We start from the raw sequence: 24,205 nt of genomic DNA on the forward strand, positions 1-24,205 counted from the left end.
GGCACTCTTTCCAAACGGCAGGCCTCTACCTGCACTCTCCCAGAGTGGGCCTCCATGGTTCAACCCACTTTAGGATGGATCACCTGGCTACCAAGCCCTTATTTCCATTGTCAGGGTTCCTGAGCAGGTGTCTTAGGCCCTGTGCAATCAGGCAGAATAATAGTGCATTATAGATGACTCCCTGGTTCTTCTCCCCAGGGCTCTGGGTAGGACAGCCACAGGAGACGGGCTGGATCCCATGGGTCACTGCTTCTGTGGGACAGGACAAGTGAGCTGGGGCTGGAGCTCTGTCTCAGCCCTCAGCCTGACTCCACACCAGCAGGGAGCCTTGCCTGCATGCACCCTAAATGGCCTGTAGGACTTCCCATGTTATTGCCCTGAGCAGCCCCTCTTTTGTGTTTCCTGTCACAGTGCAGGGCAACTGTGCCTGTATTCCTCCTAGTGGTGCAGCAAGGGCACCAACTCTAGGCTCTCAGCTCTCTAGCCATTGCTTTTCTTGGGCAGAGACATGCATCTCTCTCCCGCCTGACCAGTGTTTTTCCAGGCTGCAGATGATCCCTGCCTGTCCTGTGTTGTTCCCAGCAAATCAGTCGAACCAGTGTCTGTGTCTTGCTTGCTCTTTGAAGGCTATGAACAATGTAATTGCCAGCAGTTAATGTGTTGCGCTCTCCCTGGGCCATGCTTTGTTGAGCTCTCCTCATTAAATCCCATTCATGCTGTTTGTTTGCCTTTTCTCCCTTGGGCCCTGACAGAGACCTGCCCATGTGTGCATTCACTGTTGGGGTCCTGGGCTCCAGGAGATGTTTCTCTGGTTGCTGCTCTCCCTTCCTTTTGGCTTTCTGCTGGCTTGGGCTTCTGTCTTTCTGAACTCTTAAGTCTTGGGGAAGGTTGGAGCTGATAGAATAGTTTAGAGTGAGATGCAGTGTTGGTGTCTCTCTGCAGTACAGCTGTGTTATGGCTGCCACGTTCCCTCTGCCCACCAAGTCACTCAGGCCTCAGTGTTCACGAGGGGCCTGATCTGCGGTGCCTAGCTGTGCCCCATTCTCAGAGGGGCTGAGCACCCAAACTCCACTGAAGTCAGCTGGAGAATTGAGGGTCAGGCAGGGCACCTAAAGCCAGAGCGGCCTCTGGATGAGTGGCCTCATTGGGCGCTGTAGGTTACTATGCTGGCCTGGCATGCTCTCTGTAACCCAGTGCTGCTCCTGCTTCTGCACCGTGGCAATTGTGCACCTCTGGACTCCGCACCCCCCCCCCCTTTTCCCACAACTTGTCCTGGTCCAAAGGCTCGGGGCTGGCTCCAGACACCCCTCCCAGTAGTTTGAAGGAGGCTGACTCTAAACTCTGCTCTTCAGCTCGCAAGCAGATCCCCAAACGCAAAATAGAGCTGCCAACTAGCAGGGAGAAGAACAGGGATGAGGAGCCAAGTGCCAAGAGATGCCGGGAAGAGCAAGGTGAGAGTGTGCCAGCAGCTGCTCTGGGAATGCAGAGCCTCGGGCTTCCCTTCCCTGGATATCTCCTGCTGCTTCCCAGAGGGTCCTGCTGCCAATAACACTCCCAAGGGGATCTGTCTCTTTCGGCTGGGGGCTCATTTGCGTGGCCTTTCCCTGGGGTGCTCAAGACCTGAGTACTCCCGCGACACAGGGGCCTGTATTGCACTACCATACCTGTAACCAGGAGGTGGCAGCAGTGAGCTTGCTGAAGGCATCCTGTATAGAGCAGTGGCTCCCAACCTTTCCAGACCACTATACCCCTTTCAGGTCTGATTTGTCTTGTGTACCCCCAAGTTTCACCTCACTTAAAACTATTTGCTTACAAAATCAGATATAGAAATACAAGTGTCCCAGCACACTATTACTGAAAAGTGGCTTGCTTTCTCATTTTTACCATATAATTATAAAATCAATTGGAATATGAACATTGTACTTACATTTCAGTGTATAGTATATAGAGCAGTATAAACACGTCATTGTATGAAATTTTGGTTTGTACTGACTTCTCTAGTGCTTTTTATGTAGCCTGTTGTGAAACTAGGCAAATATCTAGATGAGTTGATGTACCCCCCTGGAAGATCTCTACATACCCCTGGGGGTATGCAGAATCCCTCGTTGAGAACCACTGTTGTAGAACCCATCCTCTGGGACTGGCTCTCACCCCTCTTCCCCAGCTGCATGGGTCAGCCAGTTGCCTGAGCATGGGTCCCTCCCTGCCCCCTGTGTGCCTGATCGGCTGTGGGCTTCTGTTCTGCTGCAGGCCCAGGAGATGAGGTAGGCAGGGGAGCAAAGGAAGAAGTAGCCATGGAAATGCAAGAGGTGAAAGGTCAGCATTCGGAGATAGAACTGGCTGAAGTTAATGGCACTTTGGAGGAGGGGGCTGTGAACAAGGGAGAAGAGGACTATGCTAAAGGGGGAGCCCGGGAGAAGCCTGTGCCACCCAAGCCCAGCAGAGCCATCTCCAGCTTCTTTGGTGAGTGTGGGGGCCGTGTAGCCCCATTGGTTCAGGGACCCCTGGGCTGGGCTGGGGGCTGGGCTTGGGGAGCGGTTTCCAGTATGAGGCATAATCCATCGCTTAGGTGTGGGGTCAGATTGTCCCCAACTGAGCTCTCCAGTCTGGAGCTGCCATGTAGGAAACCACCTCATAAACATAACAAATGTGGCCAGCAAGGCTCAGTGCCACTGTCCTCGGCACTCTCCAGAGCAGAGCTGTGCCCAGGTGGAGGGTCACAGAATCACAGAACATCAGGGTTGGAAGGGACCTCAGGAGATCATCTAGTCCAACCCCCTGCTCAAAGCAGGACCAATCCCCATTTTTTGTGTTTGAAAGCTAAAAGAAAGGACAGGGATGAACATTCACTGATAGCATTCTATTGCTCATGTGGCTTGTTCAGCTCTGAGAAAACGGAAGCTCACCTCCCAATAGTGGGGAGAGCAGTCCTGGCCCAGGACAGACAGACCCAGGGAGGGGACAGGAAGACATCCTGGCCCCCAGGATGGGTGGATCTGGGGGAGGGGCATGGGAACTGGGTGGATCTGGAGATGGGTGTGGAGAGCTGATGTGTGCAGATCCCAGGGAGGGGAGGCTTAGCATTAAAGGCAATGGGGTTCCTCTGTGGGTATCTGTCCTGGCAGATGGGCTTGCTCTCCTCCAATGAATAATGTGTTGTGTGTTGGCCCTTTAAATCCCACATAGCCCCCAAGAAGGTGCCAGTGGCAAGGGCAGGGAAAGCAGATGAACTTGCAGCAGTGGAGATACCACCTGCCCCAACTGGCTCAGCCACTGCGAGCAGCAATGGGAGTGATGGCACAGCTGGCAGGTAGGGAGCTGTGGGCATGGAGCATCTCCTGTGCCTGGTGCTATGCCCCACCCACACAGTGGGGGAACAAACATATTGTTGGGCAGTACCTGTGTGGGGTGGTACTCCTCTAGCAGGGGTGATAGCCTTCCCCTGGCCCCCGCCCTTCTCCCAGGCAAGCATGGCTTTTTTTGGGGGTGGCAGGAGGCCGCGTCATCTTAAGTCCTCCCCCTTGCCCCCCTGCGAGGTACAATTCCTGCAAGGGCTGCATATCCCAGCCAACACATGCCTTGGGCTGCACCCAGGCCTACGTGCACACACAACTTCCTGTGACATTGCAGCTTCCCCCATGGGGGCATTGGTGCAGGTGGTGTCCCAGCAGGATGCTGTCCTATCCATTCAATAATGGTGCCTGTTGCTACCTGTGCTGGGATCCCCTCGTTGGGAGTGCTAGTGCAAGTGAATTTTTGGGAGACTCCCAGAAACACTAGTGTGGTGGGGCCTTTGTACCAGGCTTGGTGGCTTCCTATCTCTCTTTGGCTTTGTGATCCCTCCAGTTTCTCCAAGCCAGTTGTGCCACTGGACCCTGTGGAGTACAATCCTTCGAAGAGCAGCTACCACCCCATCCAGGACGCCTGCTGGGGGCATGGTCAGAGGTGAGGGGGCCATGAAGACAGTGCCCCCTTATGAAGCCTGCAAGCCCTGCCCCTTGTGGGGGTGGGGGGCAGGAGGGGTGTAATGGGAGGTGCACACCACGGTGCTTCCCCTGCTATCAGGGCTCTCCTCATATCACGGAGCTGTCACTATTCTCCTTCATGCCACATCTGGTCCCAGAAGAGCAGCAGGGTGCTCTGCACTGGCAGTGGGGGGAAAGCACCTGGCTGGGCCTAAAAAGCATCATGAGGAGTGAAGGGGCAAGGGGGCTTGGAAATGGGGAAGCATGAGGGCTTGGGCTGCCCTGGGGATTCATGTGTGAGATTCCCTAGTGCAGACAGAGCTGCGGTGTGAGCCTTGGGTGTGGAGCCTTGAGTCTGTTGGCCTGGCCCAAGGCTCTGAGTTTCAGTGGTATGCTTGCAGCTGAAGATAAAGCAAGTTCCTTGGGATGTGCGCGGGGGGGGGCTGCAGGACTAGGTGATGGGCCTAGGAACATGCAGTGAGCTGGCAGGAGAGCAGGCAATAGAACCCAGGAGTCCTGACTCCCAGCTGTCCCTGGTCCAACCACTAGAACCCATTCCCCTGCCAGGGAAAGGAATAGAACCCATAAGTCGTGGCTCCCGCCACGCTGCTCTCCCCACTAGCCTGTGGTTGCAGGGAGAGGAAATGTGCTGGGGTGGTGGTTCTGACAGACCTGTGTCTGTCTCTGCAGGGTCCCCTACCTGGCTGTGGCTCGGACCTTTGAGCGGATCGAGGAGGTGTCTGCCCGGTAAGACCCCTTTGTGCTGCTTGCGCCTGGACTGCTAGGTTACATTAGCGGTGGCTGATGCCCTTCCCTCATTCTGTGTGTGTGTTCCAGGCTGAAGAACATTGAGACCCTGAGCAACCTCTTCCGCTCGGTGATCGCCCTGTCGCCATCCGACATTCTGCCCTGCATCTACCTCTGTCTGAACCGCCTGGGCCCTGCCTACAAGGGGCTGGAGCTGGGCATTGGCGAGACCATCCTCATGAAGGCTGTCGCACAGGCAACGGGTAGGGACCAGGCAGGAGGTCCCTGGCTGTGCTATGGCCTTCATCCCTGCTGACTCTGGGTGTCGGGTATGCGGCTCTTGGGCAGTGGGACCCTGGCCATGCTGCAGCTTTCCATCCACTTATAGGCGTGGTGGCACTGGCATAGGGTGTGCCCCCTTTGAATTACCACAGTAGCCAATAGCATCCGAGGGCCAAGGCTGTCTCCCTGTGACCAGTGACCATTCCCCTTCCCAGAGTGCATGACTCCAGGTGCTGGTCTCTGACTTGAGCCTCAGTCTCCCCTTGGGGTACTAGGGCTGAGCTGCCCAGATTTTCCCAGCATGCACTGGTACATGCACAGGCAGCACCGTGGTTGCAGGTGAACTGACTTGAGAGAGATGCTGGTGTGTGTAACAGGTTTGGGGGTGTCACAGCCTGGGTGAGAAATCCATGCTGTATTCAAAATCTGGACAGGCCAATCTGCCACCCCAAATGGGGGTTTGGCCCCAAAAGACAGAGCCCCAAGAGGCTGCCCCCATCTAGAACTGCGGGCCTGGCCTGGGTCTGGCCATTGCCTGCTTTGGGCCCACCCAGAGGAGAATAGCCTTCAGCCCCCAGCAGCGGGGGAATCTGGGCTCTAAGCCTCACAGTGCAACAGCTGATGTGCCCCTCCCTGGTGCCTGGGCACCCTGACCTGCACTGAGCAGCAGGCCCGCTTGTTTGGGGAATGGCAAAGGGTTGGGGGAAGCTGGTCCGGCCACCCATGTGCTGGGGGCATTGTGGTGTGCTGGGTAAACTGCCAGCTTGGGAACCTCCCTCCCTCCCTGTTGCCTGCAGGCCGCCAGCTGGATCAGATCAAAGCCGAGGCCCAGGAGAAGGGGGATCTGGGCTTGGTAGCAGAGAGCAGCCGCAGCAACCAGCGCACCATGTTTACGCCGCCCAAGCTGAGTGCTGCTGGGGTTTTCAGCAAGCTACAGGAGATTGCCAGGATGACAGGCAGTGCTGTGAGTGGGATGGGGCTGCTCGCATAGGTGGAGCTGGTGGGCTTGGCCTTGTCCGACCTGGCTCCGTGTCCCTCTGGCAGGGCTGTAGGCAGCTTGGCCCTGGGCATGCAGAGCGCTCAAGCTTTTTGCGGCTACTGGCTGCCTAGAGGGGTTGGCCCCCAAGAGGGGTGGAGAAGTGCCTCTGGCTCTGGGGCTGGCATGGCTACCTCTTGGCTGGCTCCTCAGGATGACAGGGCTTTCTGCGCCATTGCTCCCATGCTAGGGTGTTGGCCTGCAGCCCCTGTAATAAACATGGAAGGGGTGGTGCAAGGAGGGGGGAGTTTACATTTGTGACGCAGCCCTTTGCCAAGGGCCTAAGCTACTGCGTGGGACCAGGTTGGCCTGGGGAGGAGGGCCTGGGGGCACAGGCACGGGGAGTGGAGACCATGTGGGAGAAGACAAGGCAGGGGATGCAGGGGTGCAGCAGTCAGCCAGGCTGGTGGATGCTGCAGCCCCCTTCTGGCCCAGTGTGTGTTTAGCCCAGGCTTGGCTCAGCTGGGCTGTCTGTCATCCCCCCCCACAGTCCATGAACAAGAAAATCGACATCATCAAAGGGCTGTTTGTGGCCTGCCGGCACTCGGAAGCTCGCTACATCACTCGGTGAGATATGCTATCCCCCCTGTGTCCCAAGGCCTGGTGAGGCCTGTGTCAGTATCACCATGCTGCTGCTCCAGCCGGAGTTGCTCTCCCGTTCCGCCATGGCTCTGCCAGAACCTTCCAGTCCAGTGCTGAGCTCCCCACAGCTCTGCTGCTGCCTCTCGATCCCGATCTGCAGCATGCTGCTACCCCAGCCCTGTGCTCCGCCCACCTGCAGGTCTGCCGGTGCCCCTCAATCCCCACCTGCAGCCCCCTGCTGTCTCAGCCTTGGGGTCCCCCCTGCTGCCTAGCTCTGTCTGTGCTCCTAAATCCTGACCTGCAGGCCCCTCCTGTCCCAGCCCTGGGCTTTGCACTCCCAGCCCACCTCTGCTGGGGCCCTCAATCCCCATCCACAGCCCAGTGCTATCTCAGCTCTGGGCTCCCCTCCACCCCCCTGCCAGCTCAGCCAATGTCCCTCAATCCTGACCCACAGCCTTATGATTTGTCTCTGTCTTCCCTTGTGTATTCCAGGTCCCTGGGCGGGAAGCTTCGGATTGGGCTGGCAGAGCAGTCAGCGCTGTCAGCCATTGCCCATGCCGTGTCTCTTACTCCCCCGGGACAAGGCGAGTCCATGGGGCAGTATGCTGTGGGGCCGGGTGCCCTGGTGGGAGTTGTATGTGAATGGGAAGTGATGTGTACTTCTCTTGCAGGGTTTCCCCCTGAGGTACTGGATGCTGGCCAGGGCAAATCTGCAGAGGCACGCAAAGCCTGGCTGGAGGAGCAGACCCAGATCCTCAAGCAGACCTTCTGGTGAGTGCTGCCTTTACCCATACCAGGGTGGGGGCAGAGCCACAGCCACACAGATTTCCTTATGCTAGGGCAGCTGCCAGAGCATGACCAGCAGGATCCCCAGCCTTCCATCTCCATCTGCAGGACTCCCCAGAGGTGGGGATAGGGGCTGGGCATCATGCCCTGGGGATGGCATGCAGGGTGGGCTGGGGGCCTGGCTCTCTGGGGGCTCTGCTGCTCTTGAGGAATTGAGTAGGTCAGCATGGCCTTGCTTGGAGAGCTAGTCTGTATCTCCAGCACTGTTGGTGTGGGGGCTGTAGCAGGGCAATGTCCTCCTGCCTTTGCAGCGCTAAGTAAGATCTGTTGTCTTGGGGCTCATGCTGAGGATCAGTCCCCCTTCTCCCCAAGATCGGCAGTACATGCTGTCAGCCCGCCCTGATCCCTGCCAGCTGGTTTCCCCAGAGCAGAGGCAGTGGCAAAGTGCAGCATTCTTCCATCTCTGTATTGCCTTGGGCTGACAAATCCCTTTGAATCCCTCCTGGAAGCTGGGCTCTTCCTGGGGTAGTGCTGGCTGGCGGATGATGGGCATGGGATCCACACACATCCTTGGCTGGTAGGGTCTGTTCCAGGGAGTGCCAGCTTGTGTCCGAATTCCCTCCAGAAGCGCTAAGTGCACCATCTCCTCTGGCTTTCAGTGCTGAGGGATGCGTGGCTGCACATGGGGCTCTCTCTGGGGATGGGTCGTATCCTGCTGCATCGTGCTCCCAGCTCCTTTTAGAATACCTTTAGCTCCTGTGTAATTGGCAGCTCATGCACCCCTTTGATCATTTGTATGTGCAAACTGCTCTCTCCTGCGGGTCTTTCACCATCTCCCAGTGGGTCTGTCCTTGTGAGGGGAGACCAGTGCTGCTTTGCCAAAGGGGCTCATTGTGAGCCTGCTATACAAAACGCACCCTGTTGTGGACTTGAATCCACTCCCTGTTGAGAGGTTACCCTCTGCTCCAGTGCTGCTGTGTGTTCATTCTCCCGTGTTACCAACTGGAACCTCATTTCATCCATTCAGAGAAACCCCACGGTGAGTCCTGCTCCGTAGCCTCCTCCCCTGGGAGCTTCTCTTCTGCACCTGCCTTGCAGTGTAGTTTGCGTTTGTTACCTGGCTGATTTGAATGGCATGCAGTACTGCTGCAAAGTGCTTCCTTGGTTTGCTGACTGACCTCTCTGGATGTCTTTGCATTGGGAGTAGTTGCTTCCGCGAACAAACCTGGTCTCTGCTGTTCACTTTCTCTTGTTTTCTCTTTCTCCATGCAGAATTACCTGCACTTGAGCTTGCTACCTGGCTGTTAGGGGAGCACAGAAAAATTGGTCCCTAGCTAGTCTGATTCCCAGCAGTTAGCTTTCTCACCTTGCTCTACAGCACAGAGCCTGGCAGCTGGGTCCTATTGGAGAAAACCGAGTGACAGTTCCACCTGGATCCCAGTGTGGTGTGACGTGTGAATGGATGTTTGTGGCAGTTTCCATCCTCCTTCTGGAAGGCAGTGTCAATGTCTTGCTGACTGGGGAGAATGCTCCTTGCCCCAGGGAGGGAAGTGCACAGTGTCTGTAACCCCAAAGAAATAACTGAACAGCTCCAGCTGATGCTGGCTCTAGGGAAGGGGTTCTCAAACTGGGGGTTGGGACCCCTCAGGGGGTCGCGAGGTTATTATATGGGGGGGGTCACGAGCTGTCAGCTTCCACCCCAAACCCGCTTTGTCTCCAGCACTTAGAATGGTGTTAAATGTACAAAAATGTGTTTTTAATTTATAAGGGGGGTTGCACTCAGAGGTTTGCTATGTGAAAGGGGTCACTGATACAGAAGTTTGAGAACCACTGCTCCAGGGTGCATTCTCTGTGATGCTCCAGGAGAGAGAGTTACAAAGCAGGGAGTCTTCAGAGATGCATGAACCTGGTGGCCTATCCCAGAAGGGCTGCCCTGGGTTGTCGCAATTCAGGACTGTCTCACAGTGGTGCCCAAGGGCAGCGGTGGGTGAGATAAGGGAAGTTGTCTCAGAAGCACCATTTTCAAGCCATCCAGAGAGCTCTGTTGACCCCAGCTCGGGTGGACTGGGGCTGTGTGAGGTCCTGGTGCTTCCCCATGGGACAGAGTGTGGGGAGTGAGCACACCGGAGACTGGCAGGAGGCCTCATCTATGTTTGTGTTTCAGTGAGTTGCCTAGCTATGACATCATAGTGCCCATCCTGCTGGAGCATGGAGTGGAGAGCCTGCCACAGCACTGCAAGATCACCCCAGGTACCGTCAGCTCCCTGGCACCAGAGCCCCCCCACCTAGCACCTCCTGCACCTGCATAGCCTTCTGCACCATGGCATAGCCCCGCTCTTCCCATCTGCGCCCCTCCTTGTGTGTAATGGGCCTGTTTTGATTGTACTCTGGGGCAGGGACAGGTGCTATAATTGTGTGCAGTGCCCATTTGGATTGGGGAGGGATTGGGTCAGAGTCAGTGTGTGCTCTGGGGCAGCACACAGTTGGCATGTGGGGGGTGAGTCAGACTGGTGTGGAGCAGTTCCCAGTGTTGTGCTGTGGGGCAGGGCCTGGCGTGATGTGTATGTGAGGGCCCACCTGGCAGGGGGGAAGGGGGTCAAGCAGACTGCTGTGAGGCAGAGCCCAGTGCTGTGATGTTTGTCTGCAGGGCCCACCTGGAATGGGGAGAGAGGGGGCGGGGTCAGACACTATGCTGTGGGGCAGTGCCCATCCTGTGATGTGTGTGCAGTACCTTGTGCAGGGGGTCCGGCTCCTGGCCACGGCCCCTGGATGCTGCTATCATCCACATGCTGATGATCCTGATGCCCCAGTGCATGGCCTCCCTAGGGATCCCGCTGAAGCCCATGCTGGCCCAGCCCACCAAGGGCATTGGGGAGGTGCTGAAGCGCTTTGAGGAGGCTGCCTTCACCTGCGAGTACAAGTATGACGGGGAGCGAGCCCAGGTAACAATGCCACACCCGGAAACCATGGGGGGACACCCCCCCCCCCCACAGCCTCCACTGTCTCTCATTGTGCCCCTTCCCCTGCCCAGATCCACATCCTGGAGAATGGGGATGTGCACATCTACAGCCGCAACCAGGAGGACAACACCTCCAAATACCCTGACATCATCAGCCGCATCCCCAAGGTAAGGGAGTTGGGACATAGAGTGCTGGGGGGTGCCAACAGGCAGGAACACTTAAGGAGAGGGTGTTCCCCCCGAGCAGCAGGAAACAGAAGGAGGTGGGGCAGGGATGCAGGCTGGGGGCTGCAGTGCTATTGGCACCGTGAGCCAGCCCTCTGTCCTTTCACACATTGACACCCCCCTGTGCAGGTGAAGAAGGGCAGTGTGCGGTCTTGTATCCTGGATGCTGAGGCCGTTGCCTGGGACCCTGAGAAGAGGCAGATTCAACCCTTCCAGGTCCTGACCACGCGGAAGCGCAAGGTGAGGGGGCAGTTCCTGCGGAGAGGGGCGTGGGACTGGTCCCTGGGTGGACAGGTGAAGCAGGGAGGAGAGTGGGGCTGGTGGTACAGAGTGGGTGGGGCGGGGAAGAAAGCAGGGCTCATGGGTGGACAAAGCAGGGCAGTAACCCCTGCTGCTGGCTGTCTCCTCAGGATGTGGAAGCTGCTGAGATCAAAGTGCAGGTGTGTCTGTATGCCTTCGACATTCTGTACCTCAATGGGGAGGTGAGTTCCTTCCTGTGTTCCCTAACCCCATTGGCCTCACCCCTACTGTCTGCACCTCACCGCAACCCTCCACATGCTATCTGCCCCACCCCTTATGTCCCCTCACTTGCCTGTGACCGAGCACAGTGCCCCTCTGTCCCTGCAGTCCCTAGTGAAGGAGCCATTCTCCAGGCGCCGTCTGCTGCTGCACAATTCTTTTGTGGAGACGGAGGGGGAGTTCCTGTTTGCCACCTCCATGGACGCCTCCAGCCTGGACGAGATCTCTGAATTTCTTGACCAGTCCATCAAAGGTGAGCTGGAGGGGGTGGGGATGAAGTGCCCTGTCTGTTAGGGAAGATGGATTAAGCACTGACAATGGGTGAGGGGAGATGGGGCACTCCACTCTGCCTTTCAGGTCTTGGTAACCAGCCTCTCTCGCAGACTCCTGCGAGGGCCTCATGGTCAAGTCCCTGGAGGTGGACGCCACGTACGAGATCGCCAAGAGATCCCACAAGTGGCTGAAGGTGAGAAAGCCCTTGCTGGTGGAGTGGGCACCACATGTCCCACTTCGCTGGCGGTCAAGTCAGTGGCACACAGCACAGGAAGTTCTTAGTGTCACACAGAAAGAGGAAGGCTCAAGCAGAGCCCATTCTGGTCAGCCCTGAGCCCAGCCCAGCTGTGGTGAATGATCTGAAACCAATCTTTTCAGGCTCTCTTTTCCATAGTAAGCTCCCAGGAGAGAGCAAGAGCTTTTTTTCCCAGAGCCCACAGTTATCCCTGCTGGTCACCTAGTCTCCTGCTGATCTTGGCAATCCAGGAGTCACTAGAGCTGAGCCTCCTGTCCTTTCGCACATTGACACACCTCCCCCACCCCGTGCAGGTGAAGAAGGGCTCATTAGGCTGATGCGGTTAAGGCAGGTCAGTTTCTCAGCCAGTGGAACACAAGGGAGTGATGTGGCCAACATCATATCCGACCACCATAGGCAACCCTAACCCAATGGATCAGGTACCCATTTTGCAGCTGGGTGAACTGGAGGTGGCCTTTCAGTGTGAGATTCAGCGCAACTCAAACCTTCAGGTTTGTAGTTGAGCACCTTAACTACTCAGTCACCACCCCTCTATTGCTACCCCACTGGGGTTTCTGACACTGGGGAGGAGACATGCTGTTCCAGATATGGAGGGGGGCTCCAGGAAGCCCTGGCAGTAGGAAGGGGACAGGCTATCCCACAATGGGGAGTGGGGGGGCCCATTGCTCTGACTTGGCAGTGGGGAGAGGCACTGGAGTGGGTTGGAGGCAGCTAATCATACTCTGGGCCCTTGGATGCTGCCCGGTGCCAAGGCACATCCATCTAGGACAATGGTGGCAGGGTGAGGAGCCCCACCTCTGGGGACACAGGATGGCATCAACTGAGAGATCCACATCCTGCCTCCTTCAATTGCACTTGCTGTAGCCAGAGCTCCCTCTCTCATGACGTGGGGACAGCAAACTATCATTGCATGGAAGTGGCTTTGCATTATGCTGCTGCCCTGGAGCTGCATGGTCGCTGTTGACCCCCGGAGAAGAGAGGCCCCGTGTTCCATTCCCCACCCCTCTGAACCAGTCAGTCCTCCCCATCTGTGGCTGGATTGGAACAGGCAGCCCTTTGAGGAGAAAGGCCCTGTGTCCCACATATGCTGTTGCTGGCTCTCCTGTTGCAGCTGAAGAAGGATTACCTGGAAGGTGTTGGTGACACTCTGGACTTGGTGGTGATTGGTGCCTACCTGGGCAAGGGCAAGCGAGTAGGCATGTATGGCGGCTTCCTGCTGGCCTGCTATGATGAGGAGAGTGAGGAGTACCAGAGCATCTGCAAGGTAGGGAGCATGGGCTCTTTGAACAGGGCTGGGAGCCTTCAGGCTGGCACAGCCACAGGGGCCCCTGGGAGATGGGCTCCCTTACAATCCCAGGCTCCCATGCTGTTCTGTGCCCTATGGATGGGGCTGTGATTTGGGGATTACACTAAACGCTCTTGGTGAGAATGCAGAGCAGCACTGCCCTCTCTAGTGCCCCCTTCTGGGCTGCTGCCTGTGGGCAGGAGCAGGGGAAGGAAAGCAGTTCCCTTCCTGGGTTAGGGGGATGTTAATAAGTGGGGGTAGTTGGCGAATGGCTGTTGGGTGCAGTGTTTCCCCTCAGGTATCAGTGTGTCAGGCCCATCTGATGGGAGTGGAACAGGCCAGAGGGAAGAGAATGGTTCACATAGTGGGGGGAACCCCAGTGGGCCAAGAGTGGGAGGAGGTGGGTATGCCAGGGAGAGTAAGGGTGAGCATGAGCATGCTGTGGCAGGGAGATGAGTGGAGGTGAGCAGGCTGGGGGGCGGGGATGAGTGGGGGGGTTGTGCAGGAGGTACAAGTGAGCATGGGGTCATGCAAGGGGGCAATGGCAGAGATAAGCAGGCTTGGGGGAGGAGGTGGGAGTGAGCAGGCCAGGTTGTTGGGGAGGGCTGTTTTATAACAGTAACGCCCTGCTCTCTCCACCAGATTGGGACTGGCTTCACAGAGGAGATCCTGGAGAAGCATTACAGCTTCCTGAAGGTAGGCTTTGCCCAGAGCTAGCTTGCAGGGCTGTTCACAGGGAGCTCCCCTAGTGCTAGCTCAGCCCAGCTGCTGGGTGCTCTTGAGGGGCATGAGCATTGCTCTCTTGTGCCCTGGCTCCCTGCCCTGAGCCTGCTTCTCAGAACCCCCTGCTGGTCGCTAGAGGTAACTCTGGGAAGATCTTTAACCCCTCTGCATGCAGTGAGAGACTTACCAGAGGCACTCAACCAATCAGTGGCAAAGCCCTTGGTGGAACCCAGGTCTGGCTTCTAGCCTCCTGCTCTAACCATCAGACCCCACTCCCTTCCCAGAGCTGGGGCTAGAACCCAGGAGTCTTGGCTCCCAGGGCATAAGGTCTCTTGTAGTTGTGTGGCAGCTGTTCTCCGGAGGTGCGCATCTAACTCCAGGCACATTCCAGAACAGCTGGGCCTGTAACCCTTCCCTTCTGACTGTGCAGGACCATGTGCTAGAGAAGCCACGGCCCTATTACCGCTGGGATAGCAGCACTGAGCCCAACCACTGGCTGGCAGCTGTGCAGGTGTGGGAAGTGAAGTGCGCTGACCTGTCCATCTCGCCTGTGCACAAGGCAGCTATAGGTCTGGTGAGTCTGGGGCAGGGTCTGCAGTGGGAGGAGGGAGAGGCTGGAGCAGGACCTGCAACCAGCCTGCAGTATGGGACCAGCCTCAGGCCTTCCCTAATGGACCATCTGGGGCTGCTGTCTGTGCATTGGGAGGAGTGGAACCCCTCAGAATTAATCCTGGGGTGCTGGCCCAATCAGTCCCAGCACCTCTGTGACCCTGGACTCTACCCTTTACCTCATAGCTTGGGAAGCCCCCTCCCAACCTTCCCCCAGGTGCCCGGCTGGCCCCATCCATGTCTCATAGGCCCTTTCTGGCTCCCAGGTGGATGAGGAGAAGGGCATCTCCCTGCGCTTTCCCCGGTTCCTGCGTGTGCGTGATGACAAGAAGCCTGAAGAAGCCACAACCAGTTCCCAGGTAGCACATGGGGCAAGGGTGGGAACAAGCAGCTTAAGTCTGCAGAGCGCCTTCCTCTCTTCTCAGCTGGACTTGGACCTACTGCTCTGTTGGGAACTAGTGCTAGTGGCCTGTACCCAGGGCAGCCCAAGACTGGCATGCACATGGCACAGAGAGCATCCATCACCCTTTCCTTCACAAGCAGTGCCTGGGGGTGACTTCCAGGACAAAGGCTGGGCCCAGCATTAACTGCTCACTGTGCAGTGTTGACTGACACTGTGCTTGGGGTGCTGTGCTACAAGCAGCAGGGTGGGGGCACAGTAGGGGGCATGAGCCCCTGTGTTGGCCATAATGCCCCAGCATGGCACTAAGGGCATCTTTGCAAGATGCTAAGCTGATATCCCCACAGCACTTTAGCCCGGTCAGGGTGCTGATCCCAGCATCCTGGCTAAATCCCTCCTATGGCCAGGCTGCTGTGCCAGTGGTGAGCTAACCTGACTGCAAGCATGGGGTTGTCCCTCCCAACAGCAGGGCACGTTTCTCAGCTTGGTATGGGCCTATAGGTTGTTACTGCCCTTGTCTCTGGGGGCAGCAAGACCTGGCTGAGCTTCTCTGGTGAGTTGATGGGTACAGTTCCAGATGAGCATCTTCCTTTATGTAAGGGCAGCAATGGAGACGACGCCTCTCTGAGTTAGGCTTATCTCCTTTTCCAGCACAGCTCCAATGGGGCTTCTCCGAGCCATGTAGTTGGCACTGGATGGGACAGGGTTCCCAGCTTCTATCCCTCTCTCTTGGCTGCAGGTGGCTGAGCTCTACAAGCAGCAGCAGCAGATTCAGAACCAGCAGCCTGCAGAGAAGGTTGAAGAGGAGGATTTCTACTAGTGCTGGTGTGGGGAGCCCAGGAGGGGGTAGGTGACACCTGTGGCTGCCAGGGCATGGATGAGTGAGTGCTATAGGCTCCCTGACACCTCCTCTGTGCCTGGCGCCAAGGCCCAGAGCTCTTGTTGTCTTTCCCTAGGCGCACTGAGACCCTAGGGAAGGGAAATGCTGGCCTAAGGCAGCGGCATCTGTTCAGTTGTAATGAGCATTGTTGTGTACAATAAACCTTAATCTCTTTCTTAGCACCCAGCCTTTGCATGCAGGGAAAGCCAGGTGTGGACACTGTCAGCCCTGTGATGCAATGGGGAGGACTGCTTCTAGCAATGATGGCAGAATTGGGGTGGGGAAGTCTGCTCCCTTGAGGCTGAGTGCAGGGGGAGCCCTAACCCCCAGGGAAGAGGGGATGCTCACACACACTGCCCAGCCTGAAGGCAGCAACAGCCTTTATTGGCTTTTATGCTCTATAAAGGAAGCTACAAAAGTCTATACAAATGTTTTTGTACATAACTCTGCCCGCCTCATGCACCCTCACTGTACCCCTCCACACCTTTCTTACACATCCCTTCTCTGCCACAGCAGCACCCTGCTCCTGCCATTGTTCGGCTCCAGCCCCCCTCCCCGGAGGCAGGGCAGGCTGGTACAGGCAATGCTGGTGTTTGGAGAGCTGACATGCCTGGCAGCCTGGTTCCCCCTCCCAGGTCAGTGTCACCCAGATTTCCCCACGTCTAGACACTGCTTCCCTAACTCAGCCAGAGCATTGTCTAGCTCACTATCCCCTATACCCCCCTCTACTCCATTAGAGTGTATTGTGCTCCATGCCTGGAGGCCAGGCCTGAAGCTCTGCATCTGTCAGAGCCCCACCCCCTCTGACTTGCATGTCATGCTCTAGACCTGGGGTGGAGTTTGGGCTAGCTGGCCCGGAGCCTCTGGCTCCGGGCCTTGTAGACCTCAATGAGCAGGTCCTTGACATACTGGATCTCTCGTTCAATGGAGTCTGCCTTCTCCTTGAGCTCACGGTTCCTGGCCTCTAAACCCTGGCACTCATCATCCAGTGCCTCATACTCAGCCCGCTTCCGTTGGCGGTACCGCAGTGCTGCTGTCTTGTTCTGGTCCCGCTTCTTTTGCTTACGGTCCCCCTTTTGCTGGGGCAGGGCTGGCCCACAGGGGGCTGCTGGCTGCTCCAAGGGGCTTGGCCTGCTGCACTTGGCTGCTGGGCTACTGGCACACTCCTCCTGCAGGCCCTGGCCAGGGCACTCCCCAGGCACCCTTGCCCCATATAGGCTGAGGAGCTCCAGGCAGCCCGAATCCAGGGTCTGCAGTGGCATGGGGTTATCAGAGCTGAAGGGTGGGAAGGACCCTACTGGCCCGCTCCCATCCCCGAAGGGGAAGTGGAAGGCAGGCTGGTGCGAAGGTGGTGTGCTCGGGGCTACCTGGTCCAGGCCCAGCCCAGGGGACAGTGACTCCTCCAGGAAGTAGTCCTCCATCTGCTCCAGCTCTTTCTTCAGGAGGGAGGCCATGGCCTCCAGGTCGGGCAGTGGGGGTGAGGGCAGCGATGGGTCCCCCGACTCCATCAGGAGAGAGGAGAAGTCCACCCTCTCCGTCATCCAGTCTGAGAAGCCATCGCCTGTGTGGAGAGAGCAGGCTCAGAGGCTGCATTGGGGAGCCCTGTCAGGAAAACAGCACAGAGCATGCTGCCCCCATGAAGGGAACCTGGCTGCAGCTGGCCTCGAGAAGGGAGGGCTAGGTAGGCAAGAACCAGGCCTAGCCAAGCCCCCTAAGGCTTTACAGTTTGCCTTCTGCTGTCCTGGCCTCAGCCTCGCCTAGGAGCCAGGGCACTGAGACACCTGAGCAGACATCCTAACCCCTCAGCAACGCCATCTCCAGCAAGGGGAAGGGCTGGGATCTCCCAGCCTGGCAATATCCGAATGAGGCAAACTCACTGGAGGCAGCACAACCAGTATCCCCCACCCCTGGTACTTCCCCCTCCTGCCAGTACTATACCTGCCAGCATCATTGCCTCTGTGCCGTGGGCACAGCGCCCATCCGTGGCCCCTGGCATGGGCTCATAGTGGCCAGGGATCTTGAGGAACTCAGCCCTCCAGGAGAGGGCACTAGCTGGGGGTGGAGTCTTCTCCAGGTCCAGGGTCAGCGCTGCCAGCATTGACATGGTGGGGCAGGTGCGGGTTCACGCAGGCCACACAGGGCAAGGGGCCAGAGCGTGGTGGGCGGGGGCCGCGATTCCTGCTGGCAAGAATGGTGGCAGGTACGGAGATGGGGGCAGAGCAGGAAGACCTGTGGGGGGGAGAAGAGAGGGTGAGCAGGGCCCCTGGCATAGGGGAGGGCGCCCCTACACCCATGGCAGGGCTCAGCCCCCCCTTCTGCACAGCAGCACCCCAAAACAGCAAAAGGGGAACCCTGTCCAGCCTCCCTCCACTCCAAACCACATCGGCCTGCCCGGGCTGGGGGCTCAGCTCCCGTCCCTTCGCGCAGGCTCAAGCCCCCGGCAGGGCTGGGACACCGCGGGCCAGCCCGCCCCGTCCGCTCTACCCGTGTGGGGAGGAGCGAGTCCACGGGGAGACACCGCCAGGCTGCAGCGCCATCCCGGCAGCGCCCCCCCCGGGAGCCAGCCAGCCCCGACCGCCGGGGACACCCTGTGTGCACTGGCCGTGCAACGGTGCGCGCGGGGCTGTAGGCGGGCACGCGCCGCCCCCCCCCCCGGGGTCCCTGCCGTCCCCGCACAGGCAGCCCCCCATCCCCGGCCCCGCGCCGGGGCGCCGCACTCACTCCATGGCGGCGGCGGCAGGGGGCGGCGGCGCGGCGCGGCGCTCGCTGGTCCGGGGTCGGGCAGGGCTAGAGAGCCATGGCGCGCGGCGCTCGGGTCCGGGGTCTGCGTGTGCGGAGTGAGCGGGCGGCGAGGAGGCGCCGCTTCTATACCGCCTCCCCCCCCCCCTGCCCCCGGCCGCCTTACAGCCCGTGTCCCTCCGCCCCGCCAATCCCCACCCCCACCCCCACACCCGGCCCGCCCCCGCCCCCGCGCTGTGCCTCCGGGCTGCGCGGCTCCGGCTCCCCGGCCCGCCCGGCGGCGCCCCCGGGGCAGGAGCCAGGAGCCAGGAGCCAGGGGCCTATTTTGCGGGAGGGGCGCAGGACCCAGCGGGCGGTGACTGGCCCGATTGCAGCAGGGTTGCATCAGCTGTGGGGAGAAAGGGGGGGGCAGGACTCGCCGATGATTGGCTGCAGTGCGCCGGGAGTGGGGTAGCGATTGGCTGCAGGGAAAGCGGGGCGGCCCCCCCAATTTAAGTACTAGGTGGTGGCAGATGTCACCGGGGTCAGAGATTTCAGAGTAGCAGCCGTGTTAGTCTGTATTCTCAAAAAGAAAAGGAGTACTTGTGGCACCTTAGAGACTAACAAATTTATTAGAGCATAAGCTTTCGTGAGCTACAGCTCACTTCATCGGATGCATTTGGTGGAAAAAACAGAGTAGAGATTTATATACACACACACAGAGAACATGAAACAATGGGTTTATCATACACACTGTAAGGAGAGTGATCACTTAAGATAAGCCATCACCAACAGCAGGGGGGGGAAGGAGGAAAACCTTTCATGGTGACAAGCAGGTAGGCTAATTCCAGCAGTTAACAAGAATATCAGAGGAACAGTGGGGGGTGGGGTGGGAGGGAGAAATACCATGGGGAAATAGTTTTACTTTGTGTAATGACTCATCCATTCCCAGTCTCTATTCAAGCCTAAGTTAATTGTATCCAGTTTGCAAATTAATTCCAATTCAGCAGTCTCTCGTTGGAGTCTGTTTTTGAAGCTTTTTTGTTGAAGTATAGCCACTCTTAGGTCTGTGATCGAGTGACCAGAGAGATTGAAGTGTTCTCCAACTGGTTTTTGAATGTTATAATTCTTGACGTCTGATTTGTGTCCATTCATTCTTTTACGTAGAGACTGTCCAGTTTGGCCAATGTACATGGCAGAGGGGCATTGCTGGCACATGATGGCATATATCACATTGGTAGATGCGCAGGTGAAGGAGCCTCTGATAGTGTGGCTGATGTGATTAGGCCCTATGATGGTATCCCCTGAATAGATATGTGGACAGAGTTGGCAACGGGCTTTGTTGCAAGGATAGGTTCCTGGGTTAGTGGTTCTGTTGTGTGGTGTGTGGTTGCTGGTGAGTATTTGCTTCAGATTGGGGGGCTGTCTGTAAGCAAGGACTGGTCTGTCTCCCAAGATCTGAGAGAGCGATGGCTCGTCCTTCAGGATAGGTTGTAGATCCTTGATGATGCGTTGGAGGGGTTTTAGTTGGGGGCTGAAGGTGATGGCTAGTGGCGTTCTGTTGTTTTCTTTGTTGGGCCTGTCCTGTAGTAGGTGACTTCTGGGTACTCTTCTGGCTCTGTCAATCTGTTTCTTCACTTCAGCAGGTGGGTATTGTAGTTGTAGGAATGCATGATAGAGATCTTGTAGGTGTTTGTCTCTGTCTGAGGGGTTGGAGCAAATGCGGTTATATCGTAGCGCTTGGCTGTAGACAATGGATCGAGTGGTATGATCTGGATGAAAGCTAGAGGCATGTAGGTAGGAATAGCGGTCAGTAGGTTTCCGATATAGGGTGGTGTTTATGTGACCATCGCTTATTAGCACCGTAGTGTCCAGGAAGTGGATCTCTTGTGTGGACTGGTCCAGGCTGAGGTTGATAGTGGGATGGAAATTGTTGAAATCATGGTGGAATTCCTCAAGAGCTTCTTTTCCATGGGTCCAGATGATGAAGATGTCATCAATGTAGCGCAAGTAGAGTAGGGGCATTAGGGAACGAGAGCTGAGGAAGCGTTGTTCTAAGTCAGCCATAAAAATGTTGGCATACTGTGGGGCCATGCGGGTACCCATCGCAGTGCCGCTGATTTGAAGGTATACATTGTCACCAAATGTGAAATAGTTATGGGTCAGGACAAAGTCACAAAGTTCTGCCACCAGGTTAGCCGTGACAGTATCGGGGATACTGTTCCTGACGGCTTGTAGTCCATCTTTGTGTGGAATGTTGGTGTAGAGGGCTTCTACATCCATCGTGGCTAGGATGGTGTTTTTAGGAAGATCACCAATGGACTGTAGTTTCCTCAGGAAATCGGTGGTGTCTCGAAGATAGCTGGGAGTGCTGGTAACGAAGGGCCTGAGGAGGGAGTCTACATAGCCAGACAATCCTGCTGTCAGGGTGCCAATGCCTGAGATGATGGGGCGTCCAGGATTTCCAGGTTTATGGATCTTGGGTAGCAGATAGAATACCCCAGGTCCTGGCTCCAGGGGTGTGTCTGTGCGGATTTGTTCTTGTGCTCTTTCAGGGAGTTTCTTGAGCAAATGCTGTAGTTTCTTTTGGTAACTCTCAGTGGGATCAGAGGGTAATGGCTTGTAGAAAGTGGTGTTGGAGAGCTGCCTAGTAGCCTCTTGTTCATACTCTGACCTATTCATGATGACGACAGCACCTCCTTTGTCAGCCTTTTTGATTATGATGTCAGAGTTGTTTCTGAGGCTGTGGATGGCACTGTGTTCTGCATGGCTGAGGTTATGGGGTAAGCGATGCTGCTTTTCCACAATTTCAGCTCGTGCACGTCGGCGGAAGCAGTCTATGTAGAAATCCAGGCTGCTGTTTCGACCTTCAGGAGGAGTCCACCTAGAATCCTTCTTTTTGTAGTGTTGGCAGGAAGGTCTCTGTGGGTTAATATGTTGGTCAGAGGTGTGTTGGAAATATTCCTTGAGTCTGAGACGTCGAAAATAGGATTCTAGGTCACCACAGAACTGTATCATGTTCGTGGGGGTGGAGGGGCAAAAGGAGAGGCCCCGAGATAGGACAGATTCTTCCGCTGGGCTAAGAGTATAGTTGGATAGATTAACAATATTGCTGGGTGGGTTACGGGAACCATTGTTGTGGCCCCTTGTGGCATATAGTAGTTTAGATAGCTTAGTGTCCTTTTTCTTTTGTAGAGAATCAAAGTGTGTTTTGTAAATGGCTTGTCTAGTTTTTGTAAAGTCCAGCCACGAGGAAGTTTGTGTGGAAGGTTGGTTCTTTATGAGAGTATCCAGTTTTGAGAGCTCATTCTTAATCTTTCCCTGTTTGCTGTAGAGGATGTTGATCAGGTGGTTCCGCAGTTTCCTTGAGAGTGTGTGGCACAAGCTGTCAGCATAGTCTGTGTGGTATGTAGATTGTAATGGATTTTTTACCTTCAGTCCTTTCGGTATGATGTCCATCTGTTTGCATTTGGAGAGGAAGATGATGTCTGTCTGTATCTGTGCGAGTTTTTTCATGAAGTTGACAGATTTCCACTCTATACGGCTAAATTCAGTGCCTTGCATAATCACAGGTTTCAGAGTAGCAGCCGTGTTAGTCTGTATTCTCAAAAAGAAAAGGAGTACTTGTGGCACCTTAGAGACTAACAAATTTATTAGAGCATAAGCTTTCGTGAGCTACAGCTCACTTCATCGGATGCATTTGGTGGAAAAAACAGAGTAGAGATTTATATACACACACACAGAGAACATGAAACAATGGGTTTATCATACACACTGTAAGGAGAGTGATCACTTAAGATAAGCCATCACCAACAGCAGGGGGGGGAAGGAGGAAAACCTTTCATGGTGACAAGCAGGTAGGCTAATTCCAGCAGTTAACAAGAATATCAGAGGAACAGTGGGGGGTGGGGTGGGAGGGAGAAATACCATGGGGAAATAGTTTTACTTTGTGTAATGACTCATCCATTCCCAGTCTCTATTCAAGCCTAAGTTAATTGTATCCAGTTTGCAAATTAATTCCAATTCAGCAGTCTCTCGTTGGAGTCTGTTTTTGAAGCTTTTTTGTTGAAGTATAGCCACTCTTAGGTCTGTGATCGAGTGACCAGAGAGATTGAAGTGTTCTCCAACTGGTTTTTGAATGTTATAATTCTTGACGTCTGATTTGTGTCCATTCATTCTTTTACGTAGAGACTGTCCAGTTTGGCCAATGTACATGGCAGAGGGGCATTGCTGGCACATGATGGCATATATCACATTGGTAGATGCGCAGGTGAAGGAGCCTCTGATAGTGTGGCTGATGTGATTAGGCCCTATGATGGTATCCCCTGAATAGATATGTGGACAGAGTTGGCAACGGGCTTTGTTGCAAGGATAGGTTCCTGGGTTAGTGGTTCTGTTGTGTGGTGTGTGGTTGCTGGTGAGTATTTGCTTCAGATTGGGGGGCTGTCTGTAAGCAAGGACTGGTCTGTCTCCCAAGATCTGAGAGAGCGATGGCTCGTCCTTCAGGATAGGTTGTAGATCCTTGATGATGCGTTGGAGGGGTTTTAGTTGGGGGCTGAAGGTGATGGCTAGTGGCGTTCTGTTGTTTTCTTTGTTGGGCCTGTCCTGTAGTAGGTGACTTCTGGGTACTCTTCTGGCTCTGTCAATCTGTTTCTTCACTTCAGCAGGTGGGTATTGTAGTTGTAGGAATGCATGATAGAGATCTTGTAGGTGTTTGTCTCTGTCTGAGGGGTTGGAGCAAATGCGGTTATATCGTAGCGCTTGGCTGTAGACAATGGATCGAGTGGTATGATCTGGATGAAAGCTAGAGGCATGTAGGTATTGGCACCCTGACAGCAGGATTGTCTGGCTATGTAGACTCCCTCCTCAGGCCCTTCGTTACCAGCACTCCCAGCTATCTTCGAGACACCACCGATTTCCTGAGGAAACTACAGTCCATTGGTGATCTTCCTAAAAACACCATCCTAGCCACGATGGATGTAGAAGCCCTCTACACCAACATTCCACACAAAGATGGACTACAAGCCGTCAGGAACAGTATCCCCGATACTGTCACGGCTAACCTGGTGGCAGAACTTTGTGACTTTGTCCTGACCCATAACTATTTCACATTTGGTGACAATGTATACCTTCAAATCAGCGGCACTGCGATGGGTACCCGCATGGCCCCACAGTATGCCAACATTTTTATGGCTGACTTAGAACAACGCTTCCTCAGCTCTCGTTCCCTAATGCCCCTACTCTACTTGCGCTACATTGATGACATCTTCATCATCTGGACCCATGGAAAAGAAGCTCTTGAGGAATTCCACCATGATTTCAACAATTTCCATCCCACTATCAACCTCAGCCTGGACCAGTCCACACAAGAGATCCACTTCCTGGACACTACGGTGCTAATAAGCGATGGTCACATAAACACCACCCTATATCGGAAACCTACTGACCGCTATTCCTACCTACATGCCTCTAGCTTTCATCCAGATCATACCACTCGATCCATTGTCTACAGCCAAGCGCTACGATATAACCGCATTTGCTCCAACCCCTCAGACAGAGACAAACACCTACAAGATCTCTATCATGCATTCCTACAACTACAATACCCACCTGCTGAAGTGAAGAAACAGATTGACAGAGCCAGAAGAGTACCCAGAAGTCACCTACTACAGGACAGGCCCAACAAAGAAAACAACAGAACGCCACTAGCCATCACCTTCAGCCCCCAACTAAAACCCCTCCAACGCATCATCAAGGATCTACAACCTATCCTGAAGGACGAGCCATCGCTCTCTCAGATCTTGGGAGACAGACCAGTCCTTGCTTACAGACAGCCCCCCAATCTGAAGCAAATACTCACCAGCAACCACACACCACACAACAGAACCACTAACCCAGGAACCTATCCTTGCAACAAAGCCCGTTGCCAACTCTGTCCACATATCTATTCAGGGGATACC

At 55.7% G+C, this 24,205-nt stretch overlaps 2 protein-coding genes across 6 annotated transcripts in view; one reads left to right on the plus strand and one right to left on the minus strand.

Annotated features, from left to right (window-relative positions):
* LIG1 (DNA ligase 1) overlaps positions 1–15,706 on the plus strand; it is a 27,484-nt gene extending 11,778 nt beyond the window's left edge. For 4 of the 5 annotated variants that reach the window (XM_043501283.1, XM_038381078.2, XM_038381077.2 and 1 more), the window contains 22 exons: positions 1,353–1,451; positions 2,251–2,463; positions 3,187–3,310; positions 3,847–3,945; positions 4,656–4,712; positions 4,803–4,975; positions 5,792–5,958; positions 6,521–6,597; positions 7,105–7,196; positions 7,284–7,383; positions 9,563–9,648; positions 10,225–10,340; positions 10,430–10,525; positions 10,712–10,822; positions 10,993–11,064; positions 11,210–11,354; positions 11,485–11,567; positions 12,742–12,894; positions 13,558–13,611; positions 14,069–14,212; positions 14,514–14,606; positions 15,387–15,706. In XM_043501283.1, coding sequence (XP_043357218.1) covers positions 1,353–1,451; positions 2,251–2,463; positions 3,187–3,310; positions 3,847–3,945; positions 4,656–4,712; positions 4,803–4,975; positions 5,792–5,958; positions 6,521–6,597; positions 7,105–7,196; positions 7,284–7,383; positions 9,563–9,648; positions 10,225–10,340; positions 10,430–10,525; positions 10,712–10,822; positions 10,993–11,064; positions 11,210–11,354; positions 11,485–11,567; positions 12,742–12,894; positions 13,558–13,611; positions 14,069–14,212; positions 14,514–14,606; positions 15,387–15,467 — 2,435 coding nt within the window. In that variant the 3' untranslated portion in view covers positions 15,468–15,706. The remainder of the gene's footprint in view (positions 1–1,352; positions 1,452–2,250; positions 2,464–3,186; positions 3,311–3,846; positions 3,946–4,655; positions 4,713–4,802; positions 4,976–5,791; positions 5,959–6,520; positions 6,598–7,104; positions 7,197–7,283; positions 7,384–9,562; positions 9,649–10,224; positions 10,341–10,429; positions 10,526–10,711; positions 10,823–10,992; positions 11,065–11,209; positions 11,355–11,484; positions 11,568–12,741; positions 12,895–13,557; positions 13,612–14,068; positions 14,213–14,513; positions 14,607–15,386) is intronic. The other variant, XM_043501284.1, reaches the window with a different exon arrangement.
* Positions 15,707–15,890: 184 nt separating this feature from the next.
* ATF5 (activating transcription factor 5) lies at positions 15,891–18,456 on the minus strand. Its single transcript, XM_038381084.2, has 3 exons — positions 18,249–18,456; positions 17,466–17,756; positions 15,891–17,088 (listed from the first exon to the last, which is right to left on the minus strand). The coding sequence occupies exons 2-3, from the start codon at positions 17,629–17,631 to the stop codon at positions 16,373–16,375; spliced, it is 882 nt and encodes a 293-aa protein (XP_038237012.1). The 5' UTR covers positions 17,632–17,756; positions 18,249–18,456; the 3' UTR covers positions 15,891–16,372.
* Between the last annotated feature and the right edge of the window lie 5,749 nt (positions 18,457–24,205).

This window comes from Dermochelys coriacea, chromosome 23 (genome assembly GCF_009764565.3).
Source record: "Dermochelys coriacea isolate rDerCor1 chromosome 23, rDerCor1.pri.v4, whole genome shotgun sequence".
Classification (NCBI taxonomy): domain Eukaryota; kingdom Metazoa; phylum Chordata; order Testudines; family Dermochelyidae; genus Dermochelys; species Dermochelys coriacea.